Source organism: Zosterops lateralis (genome assembly GCF_965231275.1).
Source record: "Zosterops lateralis genome assembly, chromosome: 8".
Classification (NCBI taxonomy): Eukaryota; Metazoa; Chordata; class Aves; order Passeriformes; family Zosteropidae; genus Zosterops; species Zosterops lateralis.
Window position 1 is genome coordinate 251,431 of NC_139768.1, and position 20,662 is coordinate 272,092.

Genomic DNA, 20,662 nt, shown 5'->3' on the forward strand with positions numbered 1-20,662 from the left:
TGCATGAAAAAACATGCAGAATAATAAAATAAATGAAATTAGAAAGAATTCATCCCACTTTAGAGAGCATATTTAGTCCTGCAGTGTAAAATGGGAATTTCATTTCAAAGGCAGTCAGTCCAAAATTAGTAAGAGCAAGAAAAAACCAAAAGTACCCTACTATATTTGCTATTACAATTAAAAATGGGGCATAATACATGCCAATTTTAACATTAGGTTTAGTAGTGTTTCACACGCTGTTCCTAGCAACTGCAACACCCTGGCCAAACGTAAAATTCTCAATTTCAAGCCACAGTAAGTGATTTTTTTGTTACTCTTAAGAGCATATGTTACCTCTAACCAAAAAACAACAACAACAACAAAAGGTAAAATAAGAAAATTATACACCTACCATTATCAGAAATCTCATGAAAAATACTCTTAACAATAAAAAGCCTCAGAGAAATTGGTGGGAATATTTTTTGTTTATCCCACTGGCTTAGAAACCAACAGTTATTTAGGTGCTGAGATAATTACAGCCCTTACATTTGTTTGGATGGTTATTTGTGCCTTGGCAAACCTTATCTTTTAGATAATGCCAACATTATTTTTAAATTTGGAGAATGTTCGATCTCATTCCTTGTTTCTCTAGACATCTCAGTATTTCAGCTGTTCTGAGGTCAAAGCAGATTTTGCTGGATTTGTTAAGTACAGACCCCGCAATGCCTTCAATATGTTCCTGTACTGGAGGCTTGAGGAAAGAGGCCAGATGAATATTCAGGTCACAGTGCTGAGTGCTGCAAACTAAAATTGCTGGAAGCCTTCCTGAAGTGCATTAGAATTTGTGGCTCTTCTGCTGAAATGGTATGTGTTGCTCTCAGGAGTCTGTCACTGAACAAGGACAGGCAGAGAATACACACATTTTGTCAATAATGATAAAGAAATAGTCAGGAATAAAAATGGCAGTCTTGCACTACATTGTACAGGTTCAAAAAATGCTTTCAAATGAAACAGAAAAGGTGATGTGCAGTTCTCTGTGGAACAAATGTATTTGTATGTACATGCACATAGGCTGGAGACAGAGAAGGTACTTTGAGTAAACCAAAATTCCATCAGATTTATCAAAACTCACCTCTGCTGGATATCCAATACCTGTTTCCCATGGCCTTGCTTTGAAAGTTTAATAAAACACAGAGATTCCTCTATTTAAAATCAAGTATTTGTGCCTTGATTTTTAAATGAAAATTACCTTGTGTTTGAATTTGTTGGAATTCTTGTTTTCTTTCTTGTTGAGATCGATGAAGTAATGAGTAATGCGATCCTTGGATTTAGAATCCATGTCCCAAGAAATCTTGAAGGAATCACATGTGATGTTACTTATTTTGATGTTGTGTGGGACTGGAAGCTCCTCCATCTCTGCAATCCCACTATCTTGTGATTTATTCCCTGCAAGAAAAGAAGCACAGTTTGTTCAGTGAAGGACCCACTTGATGGCTGTTATGTGTGCTCCAGTACAACAAGCACATCCCTGAAGAGCCTTTCACACAGGCTCAGGGGGAGTCCCCAGGAGCCAGTGGGGTACAGTTACTCAAGTCTGGATGTCAGTGATGGAAAGCCCTGGAAAGGGATCAATTTCCTCAGGTGAATAAGCACTAATAATACGGTGCACAGTGGCTGGCAGCACTGCTGTGAGAGTTTGCAGGCTGACAGGACAAACCATCTGAAGCTATCAGGTGCTCCAAGGTTCAGTTAAGAAGCCAGAAATGCCCACAGTTCACATGATGGCCCTTATCCATACCTGTCAGCAACATAAACACAAGCAGAAATCATATTCATCCTTAAACCCTTTTTCAAGCACAAAGCACAGCCAATCTCTGCAAGCTTTAGAGATGGTGGATGCATGTGCACATATATATGCACACATTTGAAACAGCAACTCCTTTGAAATGAAACAATTAACACTTTGATGAGCCACAGCAAAACGGACACACAAGCAAACTTCATTTTCTGCTCTTTATTCTTTCTGTTTTCCCAGCTGAGACCCCGCAGTTTTCTTGGGAGGTTCTTTTCTAAGTAGATATGGGAGATGAACAAATGACCACTGACCCCAAAAAGAATCTGGTTCTAAATTTAGGTCTTCCCTTAGCTCCCAAGGCAACTTTATAGTTCAGCATTCTGTGAACATTAGAACTCAGAAATGTTAGGTGTTCTTGCACTTATTTACATAAGACCAAGTCAAAAGTGAACAAATTAAAAAAACCAACAAAATGGGAAGCTGAGAAAAAATGCTGGGTAAAAAAGGAAAAAATCTATATGATGTAAAAGAACTAAAGAATGAGAACAGAAAAAATGAAAATTGAACATAGATAAAGACAGATAGAACCAAGAGAAAACAAAAAACTAATGTCTCTATGAGAAATAGAGGAAAGCTCCCAAATTCTGGCCAGATGAGGAAGATGGAAAACTCCTGCAGGGATGTGAGGCAATGGATTGTCAGAATTATTCATAGTCACATCTAAATATAGAAAAAGATAATGTTTATACTTTTGTCATAACTGCTAAAAATGATAAAAAACTGAACTCAGAGGTGTTTGGGCAGTAATAAAAGTAAAACTTTTACTTGTAAAACATTAGGGACATTTCAGCCTCTCTACATACTCTGCCAAAGAATTATTCCAGCACTTTAATGCAGGAATATTACTGTTGGCCTGATTGTTCAAAATTCTGCTCATAGATATGTGAAATTCAATCACAGAGTCTGCAAAATTCATAGATCTCCAGCTAGTATTGTGAATAATGTATTTTTACTGATGAGTTCAAGAACTAATAAAACTATTTTTCTATTTTTGTTTTATTTTATGCATTTACATCCAAAAGGTTGTCTATTCTATTCTTCAAACATTCTATTGCTTCTTTTCTTTTCTTTTTTTTCTTTTTCAACTAATACCGAAATCAGTTAGTGCACAGTCTTGCTCAAAATGCCCCCCTATTTGTGCCCTACACAATGACATTTTCAACAGCTGCACTGGCTGCAACAGACTCGGAGATATCAGTCATTACTGAAAGCTTTCCCTTCATATGAAAGACGTGGTAAGTGCTTTTCCCAACATGACATTTCAGAAAACCAGCAGGGAGGAAATGGCACTGCTTTCTTTTACAAGCAATTTGTATTTGAGAGATGACTGAAAGCTCTGCCAGGTACACTGAAAAGGCTTTGTGTGATCGGCTCTTCCAAGAGCAAGGCTCCGTGTTTTGTAGAGGGAGTGTGGCTGCTGAGGTTCTCAGGGCTGGAGAGCGGGGCAGACTGAGACCCCAGCACACCGAACACCCGATAACATCCTGAACAGACATGCAGCCAGGAAACCCAAGCCATAAATCCACAATATCTTAATGCCAAAATTATTTGCCTAAAAATGGGCTTCTGTATTTCCATACCCAGGGCCTGAGCCACGATACCAACAGCCAAGGTGGTTTAAGCCTCAGGACACCTGCAAAACAGTAATGACCATTGACAAAAAGTAACAGAGAGAAAGAAACATTTTGGAGAACACCAATGGCCAAGAGCAAAAGTGCTTCTGGAAATAGCTATCATTTTCTGTGTGTTTCTCGGTATTAATATCTGGCACACATCTTCAGATATCTGTATATTCCTTTTAATTTCTTTGCTTTTGAAATGAATAAATAGCTTTAAGTAAATGTCAAGCAGAAAATCTCCAGATAATTTTTAGGGTTAGGGTAGGGGTTAGGGTCAAAGAGCCTGCTCCTTCAGGGAAACTGGGGCTGGAAAAGGCCCATCAAGGCCATCCCAGCAGGGCCCCAACATTGCTGCTCCTACATCTCTGTGACCTGGAAAGCCATGGTGCTGGGGTCAGGGGTAGGGTGGTTAGATAGAAAACCAGATGACACAATGCACGTATTTTAGGGGAAGCATAAAGACAACAAAGAAATCTAAGCACACCTAACATGCCAAGCTGCTGAAGCATCTCCCCCTCTAACACTGGCCTTTTTCCCAGGACTGAAAGTTTGCTGCAAAAAAGGAAGCCCAGATTCAGTGGTGATGGTTCTGTTCACCCAAACCATATCTGTCTGCACTCAAGCAGCTCAGAGCAGCCTCTCGGTTGCTGCAATTTTTTAATGGTGGGTGAGACATCCAGAAGGCACTGAATGAGCAGGGAATATCCCACAGCCAGTGGAGCCATGCTGAGGCCACTCCTGTGTCCCCACAATACCCCTCCACAGTGATGATTCCACTCATGGCGCTGCAGTCACGCAGAGGAGGCTGCACCAAGTGCTGGTCTCTGGGAATACACACCAGACATTAACTCCTGCCGTTTCTGCTGTGAGGGGTCAGCTCCATGAAAAGCCAGGAATGTCATGAGGGAAACGTGACTCAGGTTCATGAGCCAGAAATATGCAAGGTGAGAACTGTACTCACAAAGTACAGAATTAAAAGCTAATGCTAGATTTGTAATGCATTCTGGGAAAATATCTGGAAATCAAAATATGTGTAGATGAGGATGAGAAGCAATTTCTGAGACCCTGAAAGATCAGGTTTATATACATACAGATACCAACAGCACATGTAATAAACACGCTAAAAGCCAAACAGAATTTTATAATACAAATCACATTTTTTTTTTTTAAATCTCACCTTATTCAGATTTTAAAATGCATGCACTGGGGAAATCAGAATGTGGTTTTCTCAAGTTAATATTTTCAATACAATGAGAGATATTAGCTATGGTATTTTGAAGTAGAAATGTTTGATGAGAGGGGATCAATGTCTTAAGAGCACACAGGTACCATGACATAAGAAATCCTCTTATTAGATGTGAATGCCAACAACTGAACAACTCATTTACAAACAGGAACTCCCATAACATGAACAGAGAAACCTTTACGCCTTCTGAAATACAAAAGTTTCTACCTTTTCTTGTCTTGATAATTCAGCTGATAGGTTATGTATCAGATCTACAGAGGTAAAATATTGTAATTTCAGAAATCTGATATAGACTGACAATATTTCAGTGCTGTAATTGAGACTGAATTCTCCAATTCACTGAGAACGTATTTAATTTCTGCAATAATTCAACAGAATGGAGAAAACTTCATTCCGTATAACCATCAAAAAATAACAGGGAAGTGCCAGGAAATTACATATTAGCTGCTACTTTAAATTTAACTAAGCAAAAATGCAGTCTCATATTTTTCCCCTGTGCTTGGAATGAATGGCTCCCTGTTCAACTGTTGGCTATATAGAATTGTTTTACAGAGCCAGGACAATACGTCCCCACCAACAAAATAATTAACCTGAATACCAGCATTTCAGTGTTCATGGCAACACCTTGTTCAAGAGAGACAGTGAAATCCCACAGAGCAAATACAAATGCAACAACATTCAAAAATTATTAAATCAAGGCTGTTATTTGCTAGGCTATGTAAGTGCACTTCTCTAGGATAGCTATTCTATTTCAAAGCTCAATTTTTTATCCATAACCACAGAAGTAATGTTTATGTTTTGTTTGTGCCTCTTTTCATGTGCCTCTTTGTGTCTATTTTCAAAAGTATGAGTGAAGAGTCTCAGACTCTTAAGTATCTCTGTCTCTCCCCCAGAATCCTAGTAAACTACCTCCAGTACAGATTTTATACTTATATAAGCATATTTAGGAATATTTTCTAAATAAGTATCCTTGTAAAACTAATTCCTAAATTAGATAAAGAGAGAATGCCTGACCCTAGAAATCCTGTTAGAGGGATAAACCCCTCTAAACCTTCTCCTCATTTCCTCCCCACTGTCTGATACTGCTGTTGTAGTATCTAGTATCTGTAGCATTTTCTAGTAAGAAATATGCACTGTGTCCAAAACTTTTTAAAAATAGTTTCAAAAATAAAACATTACTTAACTATAACATGTATATCTATACTGAGTGTTTTTGAAATGTGCATGTACATTCAGACTCTCTTATTACTTGGTTTTAACAGCTTAATTTACCTGTTTCCTGCTAATCTAGGACATTGGCTTCAGCAGGAATACTCCACATGCAAACCAAAGAGAACACAACTGGACTCTGCCTCCGGTGCTGGCACCTTCTCCAGCTGGGAATGCCCCCCCGAGGGTGCCCACATAAACAGAACACTGAGCAATCTCTGGATTGCTGTTTTCTGTGCCGAAAAAATTGTCTCAGCCCCTTACAAAGGGCTTGATTCTTCCTCCTCCTCACACGGAGGATGAATGTACTCCACAAGTGGTGCCGTGACTGAGATCAGCAGCAGCCCAATCTCTCACTCCTGCCACTGCCAGCGAGGGATGTGCAGGCTCCCAGTTCCCAGTTCCCAGGTCCTGCTCTCTCCAAGCCCGCTCTCTCGGTGCCCGCAGTCCCCGGGCCCGAAGCCCTGCGGGCTCTCCCAGTTCCCAGTTCCCAGTTCCCAGTTCCCGCTCTCCCGGTGCCCGCAGTCCCCGGGCCCGAAGCCCTGCGGGCTCTCCCAGTTCCCAGTTCGCAGTTCCCGCTCTCCCGGTGCCCGCAGTCCCCGGGCCCGAAGCCCTGCGGGCTCTCCCGGTTCCCAGTTCGCAGGTCCTGCTCTCTCGGTGCCCGCACTCACCGGGCCCGAAGCCCTGCGGGCTCTCCCGTGTCCCCGGCCGGAGGGGCAGCCCTGCCCCGGGCCCGGGTTGCACCAGGAGCTGCAGCCCCGAGCCAGGCCAGACGCTCAATTGCCCTTGAACAAGAGCAGGTGGGATTTCCCCAGACCCGTGAGCTCCACCAACAGCGGCGGCAGTACCCGGCACAGGTGTGGCAAACCCGATTCCAGCAGCAGCGCACAGACGAGCCCGGGCAGATTTTGGAACATGGCTGTGCTATCAGGGCTTTGCTTTACCGCTCCTTCTCTCAGCAGGCACTGAATGCAACATTGTGCTCAATGGGAAATTAACTGTGTCCTTACAGAGAAGGTTACTATAATCAGTAAGCAGAAATTAAATATCACATTATAACATTTCTGTGGAATATAAATTCTGGCATAGATACTTGATTCTCAGCAGTGGATTTGCTGGGCCATATGTATTCCTTCTAAGTTAATAATAAACCCCAAATATTTCTTAAATATGACAGCAGAAACAGCAACAAGAAAAGAGCCAACAATATTCACTCCTGTGATAAGACCATAGATATGTTGAATTACACCAGGAATAATTTTGATACAAAATATGCATCAGCTAATCCAAAAGCAAAGGCTACTCTTAAAAAGATTTTATGCCTATGACTTGAAATGATGTTTAGGTACAATTCTCATATATAATATAAATATAGAATGTACATAATATAGATATATGACTTTATAATGCACACTATGAATATATAATGTACACTATGTACACTATTGCATTCATACTGTACAATATGAATATATAATGTACACTATATAAATATATATATATATGAATTTTTCAGACTACTGTGGAAACCACTAATACTTGGACTATGCCAAGACAAACATAGTGACAGAGAACATCCCCCTTGGGCAGTGAGTCTCCTGGGGCTCACTTGCACCCAGTGAAGGGAGGCAGTTTCCCAGGTGGGATAATCTGAATATCTACAGGTAACTCTCACAATTAACCTGCCCTGGAGGAATATAATTCTCCACAGAGATTAGATGGGGAGGTCACAGAAGCCAAGAGCAGCTGAAGTTACCCTTTATAATTATTTCCTAAATTACATTGGTCAATTCCACTGATTCTCATGATGCAACAGTAATTTACAAGATTTCTGCCAAGAAAAAACATGAGGATAAAAAGTACCTTTTACATTGTAGCAAATTTCTGAACTCCTTAGCAAGAAATCTACATGTTACTGACTTAAATATCCTTTGGGACCAATATTTTAAAAGGGATAAACTTGTCAAGAATAATTTCTCTGAATTTCTCTGTCAAATACATAATTTATCCCCATAATATTTTTTTCTGAAAGCACTGATAGGATCAAGTATCTCAGGACCATTTAAGCTTGAATGTGGATTGATTTATAACTTGCTAACTGCAATTATAGATAAATTATTTAATAACTGTAATTTAATTAATTTTAAATTAATAGTGCATTTAATTGCATCATTAAACTAATTCCTCAAAATAATTGTTTCCTCTCTTGCTCTTACCATACAGAAAATTCAGATATATCACTGTTGTTATCAGTCAAATGGTCTAAATCAGTGCCAATTCTTCCTTTGATTTTTGATTTATCCTCACTTGAAACAAAAATTTAAGTAACTATTAGTAACACCTCCAGAAATAAATGATTTGGAAAAGTCTTATTGAAATCAATGGAATCTAAGCTGAGTTACTCAAGAACTTCTGACAACATGATTACAGCAACGTACACAAATTTCACAAACCCCGACTGCAAATCAGATCAATGGCTAAATTGGCAAGACTGACCTTATTCTTTCACTAAGACTTATTTCTTATTTGATATCCTGACATCTTGGGAGTATTTAAAATTTATACCTTACTCATTCAAAACTAAACCACATTTCCACAATGTTGATAGCAGCCAAAGCCCCAGACTGAGAACTGAAATGGAAATAGATACAAGTCCCTGTTGATACAATTACCTTTTTTAGAGAACCCATAATCCTTATAGGTTATTTCTTGAAGAATATTTGTAAGAAAATTTGGTGTCTCTATGCCTTTATAAAGTACCTGGTGTCCCACAAGGTTGGGCTGTTATTATTGGATTTTTCCTCGTTTTGCAATTTTATTACAAGTAAGTTGAGGAGTGTTAACACAGTGAAATGCTAAGTTAACACACAGAGCTTCACACAAAATTTAGTTTTCACTGTGTTAAAAATAAATGGAGAAAATATGAAAAAGGACTTTTATTTTCAGATGAAAATATGCAACTGAAAGGTTGTAAATAATCATGTAGGTACATTTTTCTTCACTAAGCACCAGGAAAACGGTAAGACTGAAAACGCATTTAGGCTAGAAGGTTACACTGCCATCCAGGCTATCACTCCCCTGTATCTAAGATAGGGAGATCTGCTGAGATCCATTGAACCCACTGTGTTCCAAGGACTGACCAGATCTCTGGGTAGAGAGCTGAGAAGTGCTGGCATCATCTTCTGTGACCCATGAATACCAAAACCAATCAAACTGAACTGGCCAGATAAGCTGAGACTGAATGCAAGTGTCACCACCTTCCATCAGCATCTTGCTCCTCATCCTGTCCTGTAGGCAAAAACAATTTATAGCTGGTTCCCTCTAAAGTTCTCAGGCTGCTTTTACTAAACACTTCATTTTTTACTATACTTTGCCATGTAAAGCTAAACAAGCTTCTCTGCACCCTTCTGTGAAATGAGAGTTCCAGTGTGGCAAAAATAGCTCCAGCTGCACCACAGTGTCTACTGCCAAACCACTGGTTTTTGTGGCTCTGCCATCAGAGCCAGGCAAGAGCAATTCTGTCTTCTTGAAATCAAAAAGGACATCATGGCAGGCCACAAACACTAAGCCACCGCAGTATTTACTCCTAATTAAACACTCCCATTTTGTTCAGCGCAGCAAGCTTGCAGTACATGGGTGGTAAGTGGCTCTTCTCAGCATGTGTTGGCTATGAGACACATTTGAAAAACAAATTTTAATTAAAATGTGCATTTCTCAGTTGCTAAAAGGGAAAGAATGGGAAAAGGGATGTAAAAGGCTCTAAACCACCATCTTGGTTAATTTAAATGCCATTTAAAAATTAAAATGAACTCTACAGCCCTTACATATACCAGAATTTGAGTATGATGCATACCTTCAGTTATACTGAATTCCAGACTTGGAAAGCAAGTATGTCAGAAACTACTATAAAATCTCTCCCAGAACAATCTATCACATCCACTTCATTCATTTAGCAGAAGTCTGTGTTATCAGGTCTCTATTATGATCTATCCAGTGTGAAATTCTGACCATACTTCAGACTGCGCTCAGGCCCATTTGTGGTGTATTTTTGTAAGGATGCTCTATCTCAGTGCTGTTCTTCTGAAAACTGGGAGTAAAAATTTCCAGCTGACTCCCACCCTGTTGATTCCTAAAGGGGCACATTTTGGATCAGGAAGGGATACGAAGCTTTTAATGGCATGAGGTTTGTCTCTTCTGGTGAATAAAAAGTGCAGCTGCGTCCGAGGCTGTGGAAGTGCCTGTGTCTCCAGGACTAACAATAAAGGAAAACAGATCTCACAGATGAAGGCACTGACTGTATGACCCCAGACAAGTTGCTTGGGGCCAGATTCCGATCCAAGTTACACTGCTCTGGGTCACTGGCCTAATTGCTCCAGTGCTCTCCATCTCACAGTGTAACTGAGGCAAAGCATTGCCCTTAGTTTCCCACTGCTTTTAATATTAACTGTGTATTAGAGAAGTGAGTGGCCTGCCATGATTTGTGCTTCCACGTGTCACTAAACAAGGGAGAGGGACAAACACTTCCATTTTAGTTTATTACTATGAACCTCATTCATACCGCTTTACCTCATTCTTTGGCTGGCAGCAACTTGTGCCATTTATTGCAGCTGTGTCTTCATCTAAACCAAAAATGTGTTCTCTACTTCAAGTCAAGTCATGTGAGTTCAAATCTAGCAAGATGAGGCAGCCTTGAATTCACATGAGCTTTAATGTGACCTGCCAGCTTGCCAGAAACTGCAAGCCTTGATCACACAAGGATTTTTTAATTTAAAATCCATTTCCCTTCAGCTAAGGGAAGCCCAGACAGAAAGGCAAAACTCATCACTTGAAGGGCAGCAGTGAGAACTCAGGGCTGGGGAACACAGTTTTACTAAGCATTTTCCCTGAGAAAGGAGGGTGCCCATCGTGAGTGGGCTTTTGTGGCTCTCTGGACACCCTGGCAGTCTGCAGCATGAATGAGCATTTCTTTACTTTGGTGCACTGGCAGTTGCTTTTCACACACATCTCTTGTAAGGAATGGGATTTGGCTCTGGTTTACACCAGTTTGTGCTTTTTAGCACATACTAAATGAATTACATATTCACAATAGTTCAGGAAATTATACTTTGTAACTTGTAGTGATTTGTTTTACATTTAAATTGCATGCACGTTTCAGAATTGTATGCCTGTTTCAGACTTTCTCTCAGGCCCTGACAAATAAAGGAAACGGGTTTTGAGAGTCCTTTTTCCTTTGGCAGGAGTTGTTCTGTTTTGTTTCATTTTCAGCTGGTTTCCAAGGGAAACCAAACTTTGGATTTGGGTCTGCTACTGGTTGACTGTTCCTAACTTTTGAACCTCTGACAAGAGCAGAGAGCTCACAGGTAACCCAGGCTGCTGCCAGTTTCTTTAAGGCAGGCAAACATGCAGAAATGAGAGGATCCTGCTAAACACTCCTTATCAAGAGTAAGGCTACAATGAGGTAAAGCTTTTCACTGGTACTGGAATATAAAGATGACACAGTTATGAATATTGTAGTCAAAAGAAATCTTTCAGGACAGTCTTCACCACACTGGAATTCCTCCCTCACTCAGACAGGGTATAGCACACTGACCATGCATATTTATTAAAAGCCTCAGATGTGAGACATCAGCTTCCTGTCCTGATGGCATTTGTGACAGAACTCTCCTGTAGGTTATCTAATGAAAATTGTCCAATGAAGAGGAGAAAACTCAAAGTGAAGTTTTGATGTAATTAAGTTAAAAGAAAACTACAACAATTCTAAAAACATCAGATTCAAATCCATGATCCTCAGTAACTCTCAAATTGCTTTTTAAAAGAAGCACAGCTCAGTTGGATAGTTACAATAGTTCCCACTACAAATTTTTCTGTAGCTTTATTATGCAGGCTATCAACAGCCATTGGGCTGCAACAATGGCACCAATCATGATCATGACGACACAAAAATTGATTAGCTATAGAGGAATAGCTGCACAGCCTTCTACAAATTCTCAATGCCAAACAAGTCCCCCTGGGTATGGTGCTTAAAAAGAATTCATATTTAGATTAGTTTTTCATCTTTTGGATTTAGAGCATTTAAAAGCATCTCAAGGAATGCTTTCCAGTCCCCACTCCCTACTATATGAGCTAATCTAATAAGCACACAGAGACACACTGAAGGATTCTGTTCCCTCTCTGGCTTCCATCTCCAGCACTGCACATTGCACTGGGGCTGACAGCCCCCCCGGCAGCCCAGGGGGCTTCCTGATGGTCTGCTCAAGGAAACAACACAGAAACCAGCTGAGCATTACAGAATATACAAAAACAGAAAAAGGAGCATCACTGTACATGGAGCTCGTGGTTCTGTCTTCCCTGCACTTGTCCAGTTAGGAGAAAGCACAGAGTGTAAGATATGCTCCTACCACACAAGTCATGCTGGGCCACCTGGCTACCTGATGTGTCACAAACCCTGAAATTAAACTCTCATGCTCTAGAACTCTGCTCTACTCACATCCCTGCATATCAAGGATGGTTTAAGAACTCCAAGCTACCTAAACAGTGACAAAGCACAGAAGTGACATATTCTTTGTGTCAGGGTCCCAAAGCATGGCACAGAGCTGTTCACAGACAGGAAACAAAGAATGGTACCCGGAGTTTCAGGTGCCTCCATCTGTGGGGGAAAGGAAGCAACCTCTGCACATGGGCAGGGGTGAGACAATCGCAATAAATGGCCTGAGAATCCTACTGCCCAAACCTGTCCTTCCATGAAGAGTAAGGTGGTAGCTGTGTCATCAGAGCACGGGTAACACTGCCCAAAACTCCAGTATGTTCCACACGAGAGGGCCAGAGCTTCCCTGAGATCTGCTGGAAGCAGTGAGCAGCCTGAGGGGATTTTCAGTTCCTGTGATTAGGGACATGTCTTGGAATGACACTGGAAGTGTAAAGGCTCGAAGTTCATCAGAAACATTAGTGCTCTGAAAGTCAAGTGCTTACTACTCAACATTTGTTACCAGCATAAAGTTCCTCATGAATGTGCAAGTGCATGGTATTTACCTTATGCCATCACATGGAAGACAGACCTTAGCAGCATTCAAAAATACAACTGCTGCATTCCCTGTTCTTAATTTTATCCCTTCCTTTACATAAACTCACACATAATTTCCCTTTACATAAGTTGCATTAAAAAGAACAACACAGCATGAGTCACTCCACAGATACTTGTACACTAGCACTTACAGCTGGCCAAGACTGAAAGAGCCTTTTAACATCTTTTTATCCTGCTTATTTTGAAGTCCAAATGTGTTCAACTATGAGTACACATAGAAGAGAAATGTAAAAAAATGCTCAGAATAATCTTTTAAAAATGTTATTTCTAACCAAAAGTTAAATGCAGATTATAAATACAGGTTAAATATATAAACAAATATATAAATCTGTCTTATAAAAAAAGACAAATTAAATCCAGACAAACTGCAACTTATAGAGAAAAACTCCAAATGAGATGCCTATCTGTATAAAATAAGATAGAACACACACACCAAAGACTAGGAAAATACAGCACTTGTAAGATCTTAATCATGCCACATTATGAATGCAAATTGGTTTTTACACAAAATCTTGCTGAAGCCAATGGAACAGCTCAGGGAAGAAATTTATGAGATGCTTCTGATCATTGCAAGCCAAGGAATTCTCCTAACAAGAGTGCTTGGATATACAAAGCTTAATATGGCAATTCCTTCAACTGTGCTTCTCCTGGAGCTGCCAGCTGGGAATGACTTTCTCCAATATCAAAGAAATAAACTCCAGACTCCACTCCACACTTGGAACTAAGAGTGCAACCCTGATAACAGTTTCTGTCACTCTGCAGGAATGAAAGAGCAACACCAAACTGGTTTTAAGGCTTCCCATTCTTGGCAGCGCCTGTCAAGACTCAGACACTTGCTGGGTTATGAAAACAGTACAGCTAATCATTGCTTTTGGAAACATCCATGCAAAACACCTTGTTCATTCAGGCAGAAATAAAACAAGAACACTCTGAGAACAATAAAACAAAACTGTCTAATGATTCAACTACAAACACCACTGTGAAAACTGATTCAGTTACAAACGCTACAATGAATTCTAACCAAATCTTCTGTGCTGAAGGAAAAATTTCAAGGTCAAATAAAGAAGGCTCCAGTGTGGAACAAACCAGTGAGGAAATCACACAAAGTGATCATGGAGCAGAGTTTTCTTTAGTTTAGGCAGTTCCAACTGCATAAACACTATCTTTGTTCATACTTTTCTAGAGCAGTGACATATTTTATACACATATCCTGTACTGGCAGGGTTAGTACTATTTCTCTAGATGTGTTTACAAATCTTTTAAGAAAGTGGTCTGCAAAAAAAAAAGCTTAAAAATTCTTAAAAATTAAAAAGAGAACAGAAGACATAGCTTAGGCCTGTGGGCTGTGTTCAGCCAGAATTAAATATAGCCTTCAGGTGACAAAAAGCACGGAAGGCCACGCATGCTGGCAGAACAGAAGATGTACCTACTGTCCTGAGTGGTCAATGAAAAACTCAGACTGGGAGGAATTTAAAGATTCAGTCAGGGTGGAAGATACAGCCACTACTTCAGCAGCACAAAGAGGAATGAAAACTGCCTTAGTCAGAAAAGGCAGAGCCTTCAAACCTGCTGTTTAGAAGACATGAACAATAAAAGATGGAGGAAATTACAAGGAATGGGTTAAGGAGGAGATCTTTCTAGATTCTAGGGAAAAAATTGAAAATTAATGAGGCAGAGAAGTCCCAGAATGAAAAACCAAGGTCAGGAAGACAGGCTTTGGAGACAACTGAACACAACAATGCCTGAGTGGAATCCATTCAAAAAAACAATGATGAAATACTAGAGAAATCTAAATAAGAACATGATAGTGTCTCCTCAACACACCTTAGATGACAGAAGGGATACTGTGCCTGTTCTAGAGCTATGGCTCTGTGACCAGGAACCTCACAGGAAAGCTGTGGGAAAGCCTGAATTGGCCTTCTGGGTGTACTCTGACCTAGACCAGACAGGCAGAATGGCAGGGTAAAAGGTGAATTTGGAAACATGAGCTCAGAACACGTCTTACAAGAGATGGTAGAGCCACCAGACTAGTGGGCTGAGAAGAAAATTGCTAGTAAAATAGAAAAATCTAGTTTAAGATGAAAGATGAAAGAGACAAATTAGATAGTAATGGCTTAACTCTTCCTCAATAAAAACAGTTTAGTCTTTGAGATTTGCAGAAGATACATGAAATTTGAAGTGAGAGGTGGGCTTGGCTTCTTCGTCTAGGGGACTGCTTCTCAGATGCTGGAGGGGTTAGAAATTCTCTTCCCTAAATGACTCCTCCTGCCATTGTACTGACTGAGAACTCCTGATCCGCACCAGGGCTGGCAGAGGTGAGACTGACATGTGGAAAAGCAAGTAAGGAGCTGACGTGGCCACTGGGCTACCATAGAGCCTGTGCCTGGCTCCAGCTTTGTGTCTTTGTGAAGGATCTGAAGAGAGATCACATTTTTGTATTGCAGACAACATTAAACAGAAGGAGCTGCAAGCACAAGATGGCTTAGAAGCACAGGCAGGAAATGCTACAAAGAATTGTGTTACAGAATAAATAAAAGAATGCATCTGGGGACTCTAATCTGACTCAACATGAAGAAGGAATGTACACAGGAGACAATGATGATTAAAATGCTTTAAGTATAAAATTGACTAGAAATTAACTACAAAAGCTATATTATATGTTTGAATTTCAACCCAGCAATATCAGCACTGGGAAAGAACAGTGATTCTGTAGGTGAATCTAGCATAATTACACATCAAACATTTCAGTAGCTTTATAAAGGACCTCATAGAGTTGCAGTAAAGAATAATTGAATGAAAAGCGGCAGAAATAGAATGGCAGGCAAAATATAAATAGCTAATAATATAATAACTTGGTCATTGCTAGACAAAATAGCTCAGAATCAATTATGCAGATTTGGGCATCATAAAGCTCTAAAAGAAGATGAGAAGCAAGAAAGAAGGAAAATAACCCTTAAAATTCATGAATATAAAGGAAGAATTTGCATGAGTACAGTTCTTGACACCAGGATGCTGAATGGCCAGTTTCCAGCAAAGCCTCACTACTTAGTGACATCATTACTTAGGATATAAACCAAGACAGGATGAAATACTTGCTGAAGTGGAAGACCCAGGCAAATCATTAGTCTTCTTCTCTTCCACAACTCTAAAGATCATTCATGAAGACTTGTTGCTCACCTCCATTTAGTATTTTTCTGTTCTAACAATGAGGAATATGTGAAATTATAGTCTCTGGCAAGAATGTAAAGCTAAAACAGTAACTAGTATTTTTCTTTGCAGCTAGAGAGCTTTTGAAGTGATGCACTAGATTTTAACTCCTACCTGAAGCAGCATTATTGTCACAAAGAATGAAAAAATCACAATGTTCAAATTCAGCCAGGTTAGACATAATTTCATGGAAGAAATATATTTCTTAGTTGGCCATTCCACCACTCAAACTCTAGAAAACTGATATGGTGTGTATTTTGAAGAGAGTGAATTATATATCCAAATTTGCAGCTGGGGAGAGGAACAATTCAATAATAAGCATAACTCTGAATTTTGTGTCCTATCAAAATATCACAAATACAGGCACTTCTCTATTATGCTAGACACAGAAAATATGAACTGTGCTCAGTAGTGTCATAGTTTTCTTTAAAAATAAACAATTATTCAACGACAAAGATTCAGAGCACTAAGAATTACTGGGAAATGTGGATCTCTCAATTGTCCCTCATGTGAGAGTCTGCGTAGGTATTTGACTTTTCCCCATCTCCTGATACATGATGACATTTCAGAAACAGCAGTGGTACTGATCCATAATGCCAAAAAGGGGATTTGAAGATTGCATCCAGAGACTGGATGATGCCACTTTTTCCCTTCTGTTTGAAAGGTGAATGTGTACACAATATGGCAATGAAAATCCCAGTTAATGAACTCCAGAAAAATATTTCCAAATGCTCCAATAAATCCAGCATGATAATAAACTCCTGCAATAAATTAGAAAACATGAGACATGCTCAAAGAGCATGAAAAGCCAAAGATGCAAGCTGTTTACATAAACCAGAAATGACACCTTAGCTTATATGATGTAATGTTTTTATACAAGCTTGGTAGACTAAACAGTTGTGATGGTGCCAAGTGCTTGGAAGGTGATGAAATTGATTGAAACTGGCCAAGATGCCAGTTCCAGCTCTGATCCTGGTGCTTAAATACGATCTTCAAATATATGAAGGCAGAAAAAAAGTTTAAAAGCACATTAGTGAGATTGTATAGTTCAAGCCATCAATGGTTAGAAAATACCAGAATGAAGCATACTTGAATAACCTTAAATTGGACACTTTGTTTGGATTCTGATATAGCCTTTAACTGCATGATTACGTACTAATTTTTCCACATAAATTTTGATTCATTCAGCATACATAATGAATAGTGCGTACATAATGAACTATTTTTCTTGTAACAGCTATTTGCTTTTGTTCAGCGTGTAGTCCCAGGACTTATTTGCTACACATTATTAATATTCTTCTCTGAAGACAAAATTAGGAATTTCATCATGGGTTTTTCCATGCACCTCATGGGTTTTCCAGGCTACTACGGCGTCTGTCTGATTAACAAACATTCATTAGTTTATTTTGAAAACATTGCTGTGAGGGGAGGCAGCAATATGCTTCCATTTTACACATGGAAAACTGAGGCACAGGAAAGTTACTTAATGTGCTTGATGTTGTCTTCAAAGCCTTTTTTTTTAAAGTCCCACTCTGACAGAAGTCAGCAGCAGCCATTGACTCTGAGTGCCCATGGTACCCTACTCTGCTGGGAAATAGACAGGAGACTTTGTCATCCTGGGGTCCTGTGCAGCTTTGGAAGGTGCCATGCGCTGACACACACTGACCCTTCTCGGGCAGGCACACCAGAGCACGGCCTCCTCTGCCCTGCTCCTTCAACTTGTCTCTGTCCCCTTTCCTCCTTCTTCCCAGGCACACTTCCAAAGCCCTGTTCTTCCTTCCTAAGGCTGTCCTTTCAGCCTCAGTCTCTCTGCTTGGCAAGTCCTAGTTCCATTCCTTTACTCCTGAGCTCTGTGGTCCAAACTGCCCAGTAACCTCCCTCTTGTCCCTCCTCATTCAAATTAATCTAGTCTAGGCAAACATGCCCTCACTTTTCCCCCCCAAGCTTTACTTCCCTGGGCATGCTGCCTGGACTTTCCTCCTTGCTCCTTCTCCCATTCTCCTTCAGGGTTATTTTGTCCCATTCCCATGTAACCTAGTCCCTGCCTTGCGAGTCTTTCCTGTTCTTCCACCTGTGACCATCCACTGCCTCTAGTCTGTTCGGCACCTCCAGGCCAGTTTTCTTGCCTGACTCTCTCGTCTGTGTGCCCCACGTTCCAGCGTCCTCTTAGATGTTTTTTTCTCTGCTCTTCTCCTTTCTGCATTTTGGCAGGTGTTGTTTTGGTCGGTGTCCCGGCTTTCCCCTGTCTGTGCCAGGAGGGCGGGATGCGGTGGCGGGACCCCCAGGCGCGGTTCCCCCACCGGCTGTAGGGGGAGCCCGGCACACCCGGAGGAGCTGCGGGAATTTCGGCTGCTGACATCCAGGACTGTTCTACCGAGCCTCTGAAAGGCTTGGGTTTTTCCAAGACTCATCAGCTGTATTTCCATAATATTGACGTGCTCATGGCACAAAAGACATCCATTCATCTTCTCAAGGTTTAATCCCCAGGTAAGGTTAATTTAAATTTTATAAAAAGGTCACCAGAACGTTCAGCACTTATTAAATAATCATTCCTGGCCTTACAGAAGTATGGCTACGATGTTCAAATATGGCAAAGAAAAATAACAAATGCTACACTTTTTCCTATACACAGAGTGAGTTCAAGAGAGTTCTGAGGAACTGCACGTTAGACTGCACATCAGACTGAGCTGTGCTATTAGACCCACATAAAAGAATTAGAGCAAATAATGCAAAATGCCTTTGAAAATAACAGCGTGTAACTGGCTTTATAATGTTGCATTCACTTTGAACCAAATCTTATCAGGAGCTTTTATCTAAAAAAAAATTCCAAAATGCATACATTTATTATCTCTTATTTAACATTTGTAAGTTTTAAAATTGCTTTGATTCATTAAGAGAGGTGACAATGTCTGCAAAAACAACACTGAAAGAAACCCAGAAAAAAATCAAAAAATAGATGAACTGTCATGATATTAGTTGCTTACTCCAATTTCTAGATTTGTGGCTCCTGTATATACCTTCACAAAAGGTATAACTCAGTTTGCTGAATCCAAAACATCTCCGTATTAATCCTCTCATCTTAGAAAATAAGATAAATATTTCTCTATCTACATAAATTTTCCATTACTGCTTATGTTTTTACTGCAGCAGTGCTTGTAATTCCAACTAAGTGCATTGCAGAATTTGTCATAGTTGGATGTATAATGTTATGATTTCACTGGCTTTCTTTACAATTACTACATCCTAAAGACCAAGGACACTTCCAGAATATGAAAATCTAGTATATTTATAATTTACTGTGTGTAATACATTGCTACTTATCACAAGACTTTGTTGAACCTCAGTGATGCCAATCACCTTAAGAACATCACCTTTTTCAACAGATACCCTAAACTAAATTGCAATTATTTATAATACAGATGTACCCACACAGACACTCAGGGATCTAAATGTATGGAATACACATTTGTATGCTTATCTCAAAGATGACTGCCTTAACCTTTGCTTCCTTGTTTTGTGTTTCCATCAGAAGAAGCTTTTTGGTGCAGAAGTGCCACCTGTAGGAAACACGGGAGTGTGCTGGGGAGCAGCCCTGTGCCAGCTGAGCACTGAGCTGTCCCTGCCATCCCCAGCGTGGGGCTCCTTTGGAAATTCAGCCGCTCCTGAGGAAGCAAAGCCCTGGGTGATGGCAGCTGGCTTGATCAAGGTTGGTTTGTAAAGCCACAGCCACGGGAAAGTTGTTGCTTTCCAGTGAAGCCTAATCAAAAAGGAACTGAAATGAAAAATGCTGCATTTTCCATTTGCTTGTCCATATGACATTAATCCATAGGAATCAAGCATCCTTCACTATTGTATGTTGATCCAAATAGAGTTTGTCATGATTAGCATGGACTACTTCACTACAATTACTGAGGGCACACAGATATGAAAGATTGCATAATTAATCTATTTTTAATTATATCTACTATTAATTAAAAAGAATATAACGAAAAATATATAGTGAAATATAGTGAAAAAGTGTTTTAACAAAAAAAACCCCACCCAAACCCCCAGTGTAATCTCCACTACTACAAACACAGTTCAGTTCCCTGTGGCAATGAGTAAGGCATGAATGGATGGAGGAGCATTTATCTTAATTCCAACATAAAAAGAAAAAAAATCAAAGAATTTCGAATGTGGCTATAAAAATAGTACTGATAAAAAACCTGATACTGATAAAAATAATAACTGAGACTTTTCAATGCCTTATCATTTTTTAGTATTATAAGAAAAATAAAGAGCTTACAAAAATCCAGCTTTTTAAATGTTAGAGTCTGCCTAGGTCAAAAAGTGAAGTATTTAATCCTATTTTGTAAAAAATATCAGAGAAAACTGGCCTGACTCCTCCTATAGCCATCAGCTTTAACAGTTGTGCTCCAAAAACACACTCACCACAAGGAAATATTTTCATTAATTCAGTTGTACCA

At 39.9% G+C, this 20,662-nt stretch overlaps 1 protein-coding gene across 5 annotated transcripts in view; it reads right to left on the bottom strand.

Annotated features, from left to right (window-relative positions):
* PHYHIPL (phytanoyl-CoA 2-hydroxylase interacting protein like) overlaps positions 1-20,662 on the bottom strand; it is a gene marked incomplete at its 5' end in the record, with an annotated part of 124,012 nt that overhangs the window by 9,311 nt on the left and 94,039 nt on the right. For 4 of the 5 annotated variants that reach the window (XM_083866562.1, XM_083866563.1, XM_083866564.1 and 1 more), the window contains one exon: positions 1,229-1,425. In XM_083866562.1, the coding sequence (XP_083722688.1) occupies positions 1,229-1,393 (165 nt within the window). Of the gene's footprint in view, positions 1-1,228; positions 1,426-9,048; positions 9,191-20,662 lie in introns of those variants that run through there. The other variant, XM_083866560.1, reaches the window with a different exon arrangement.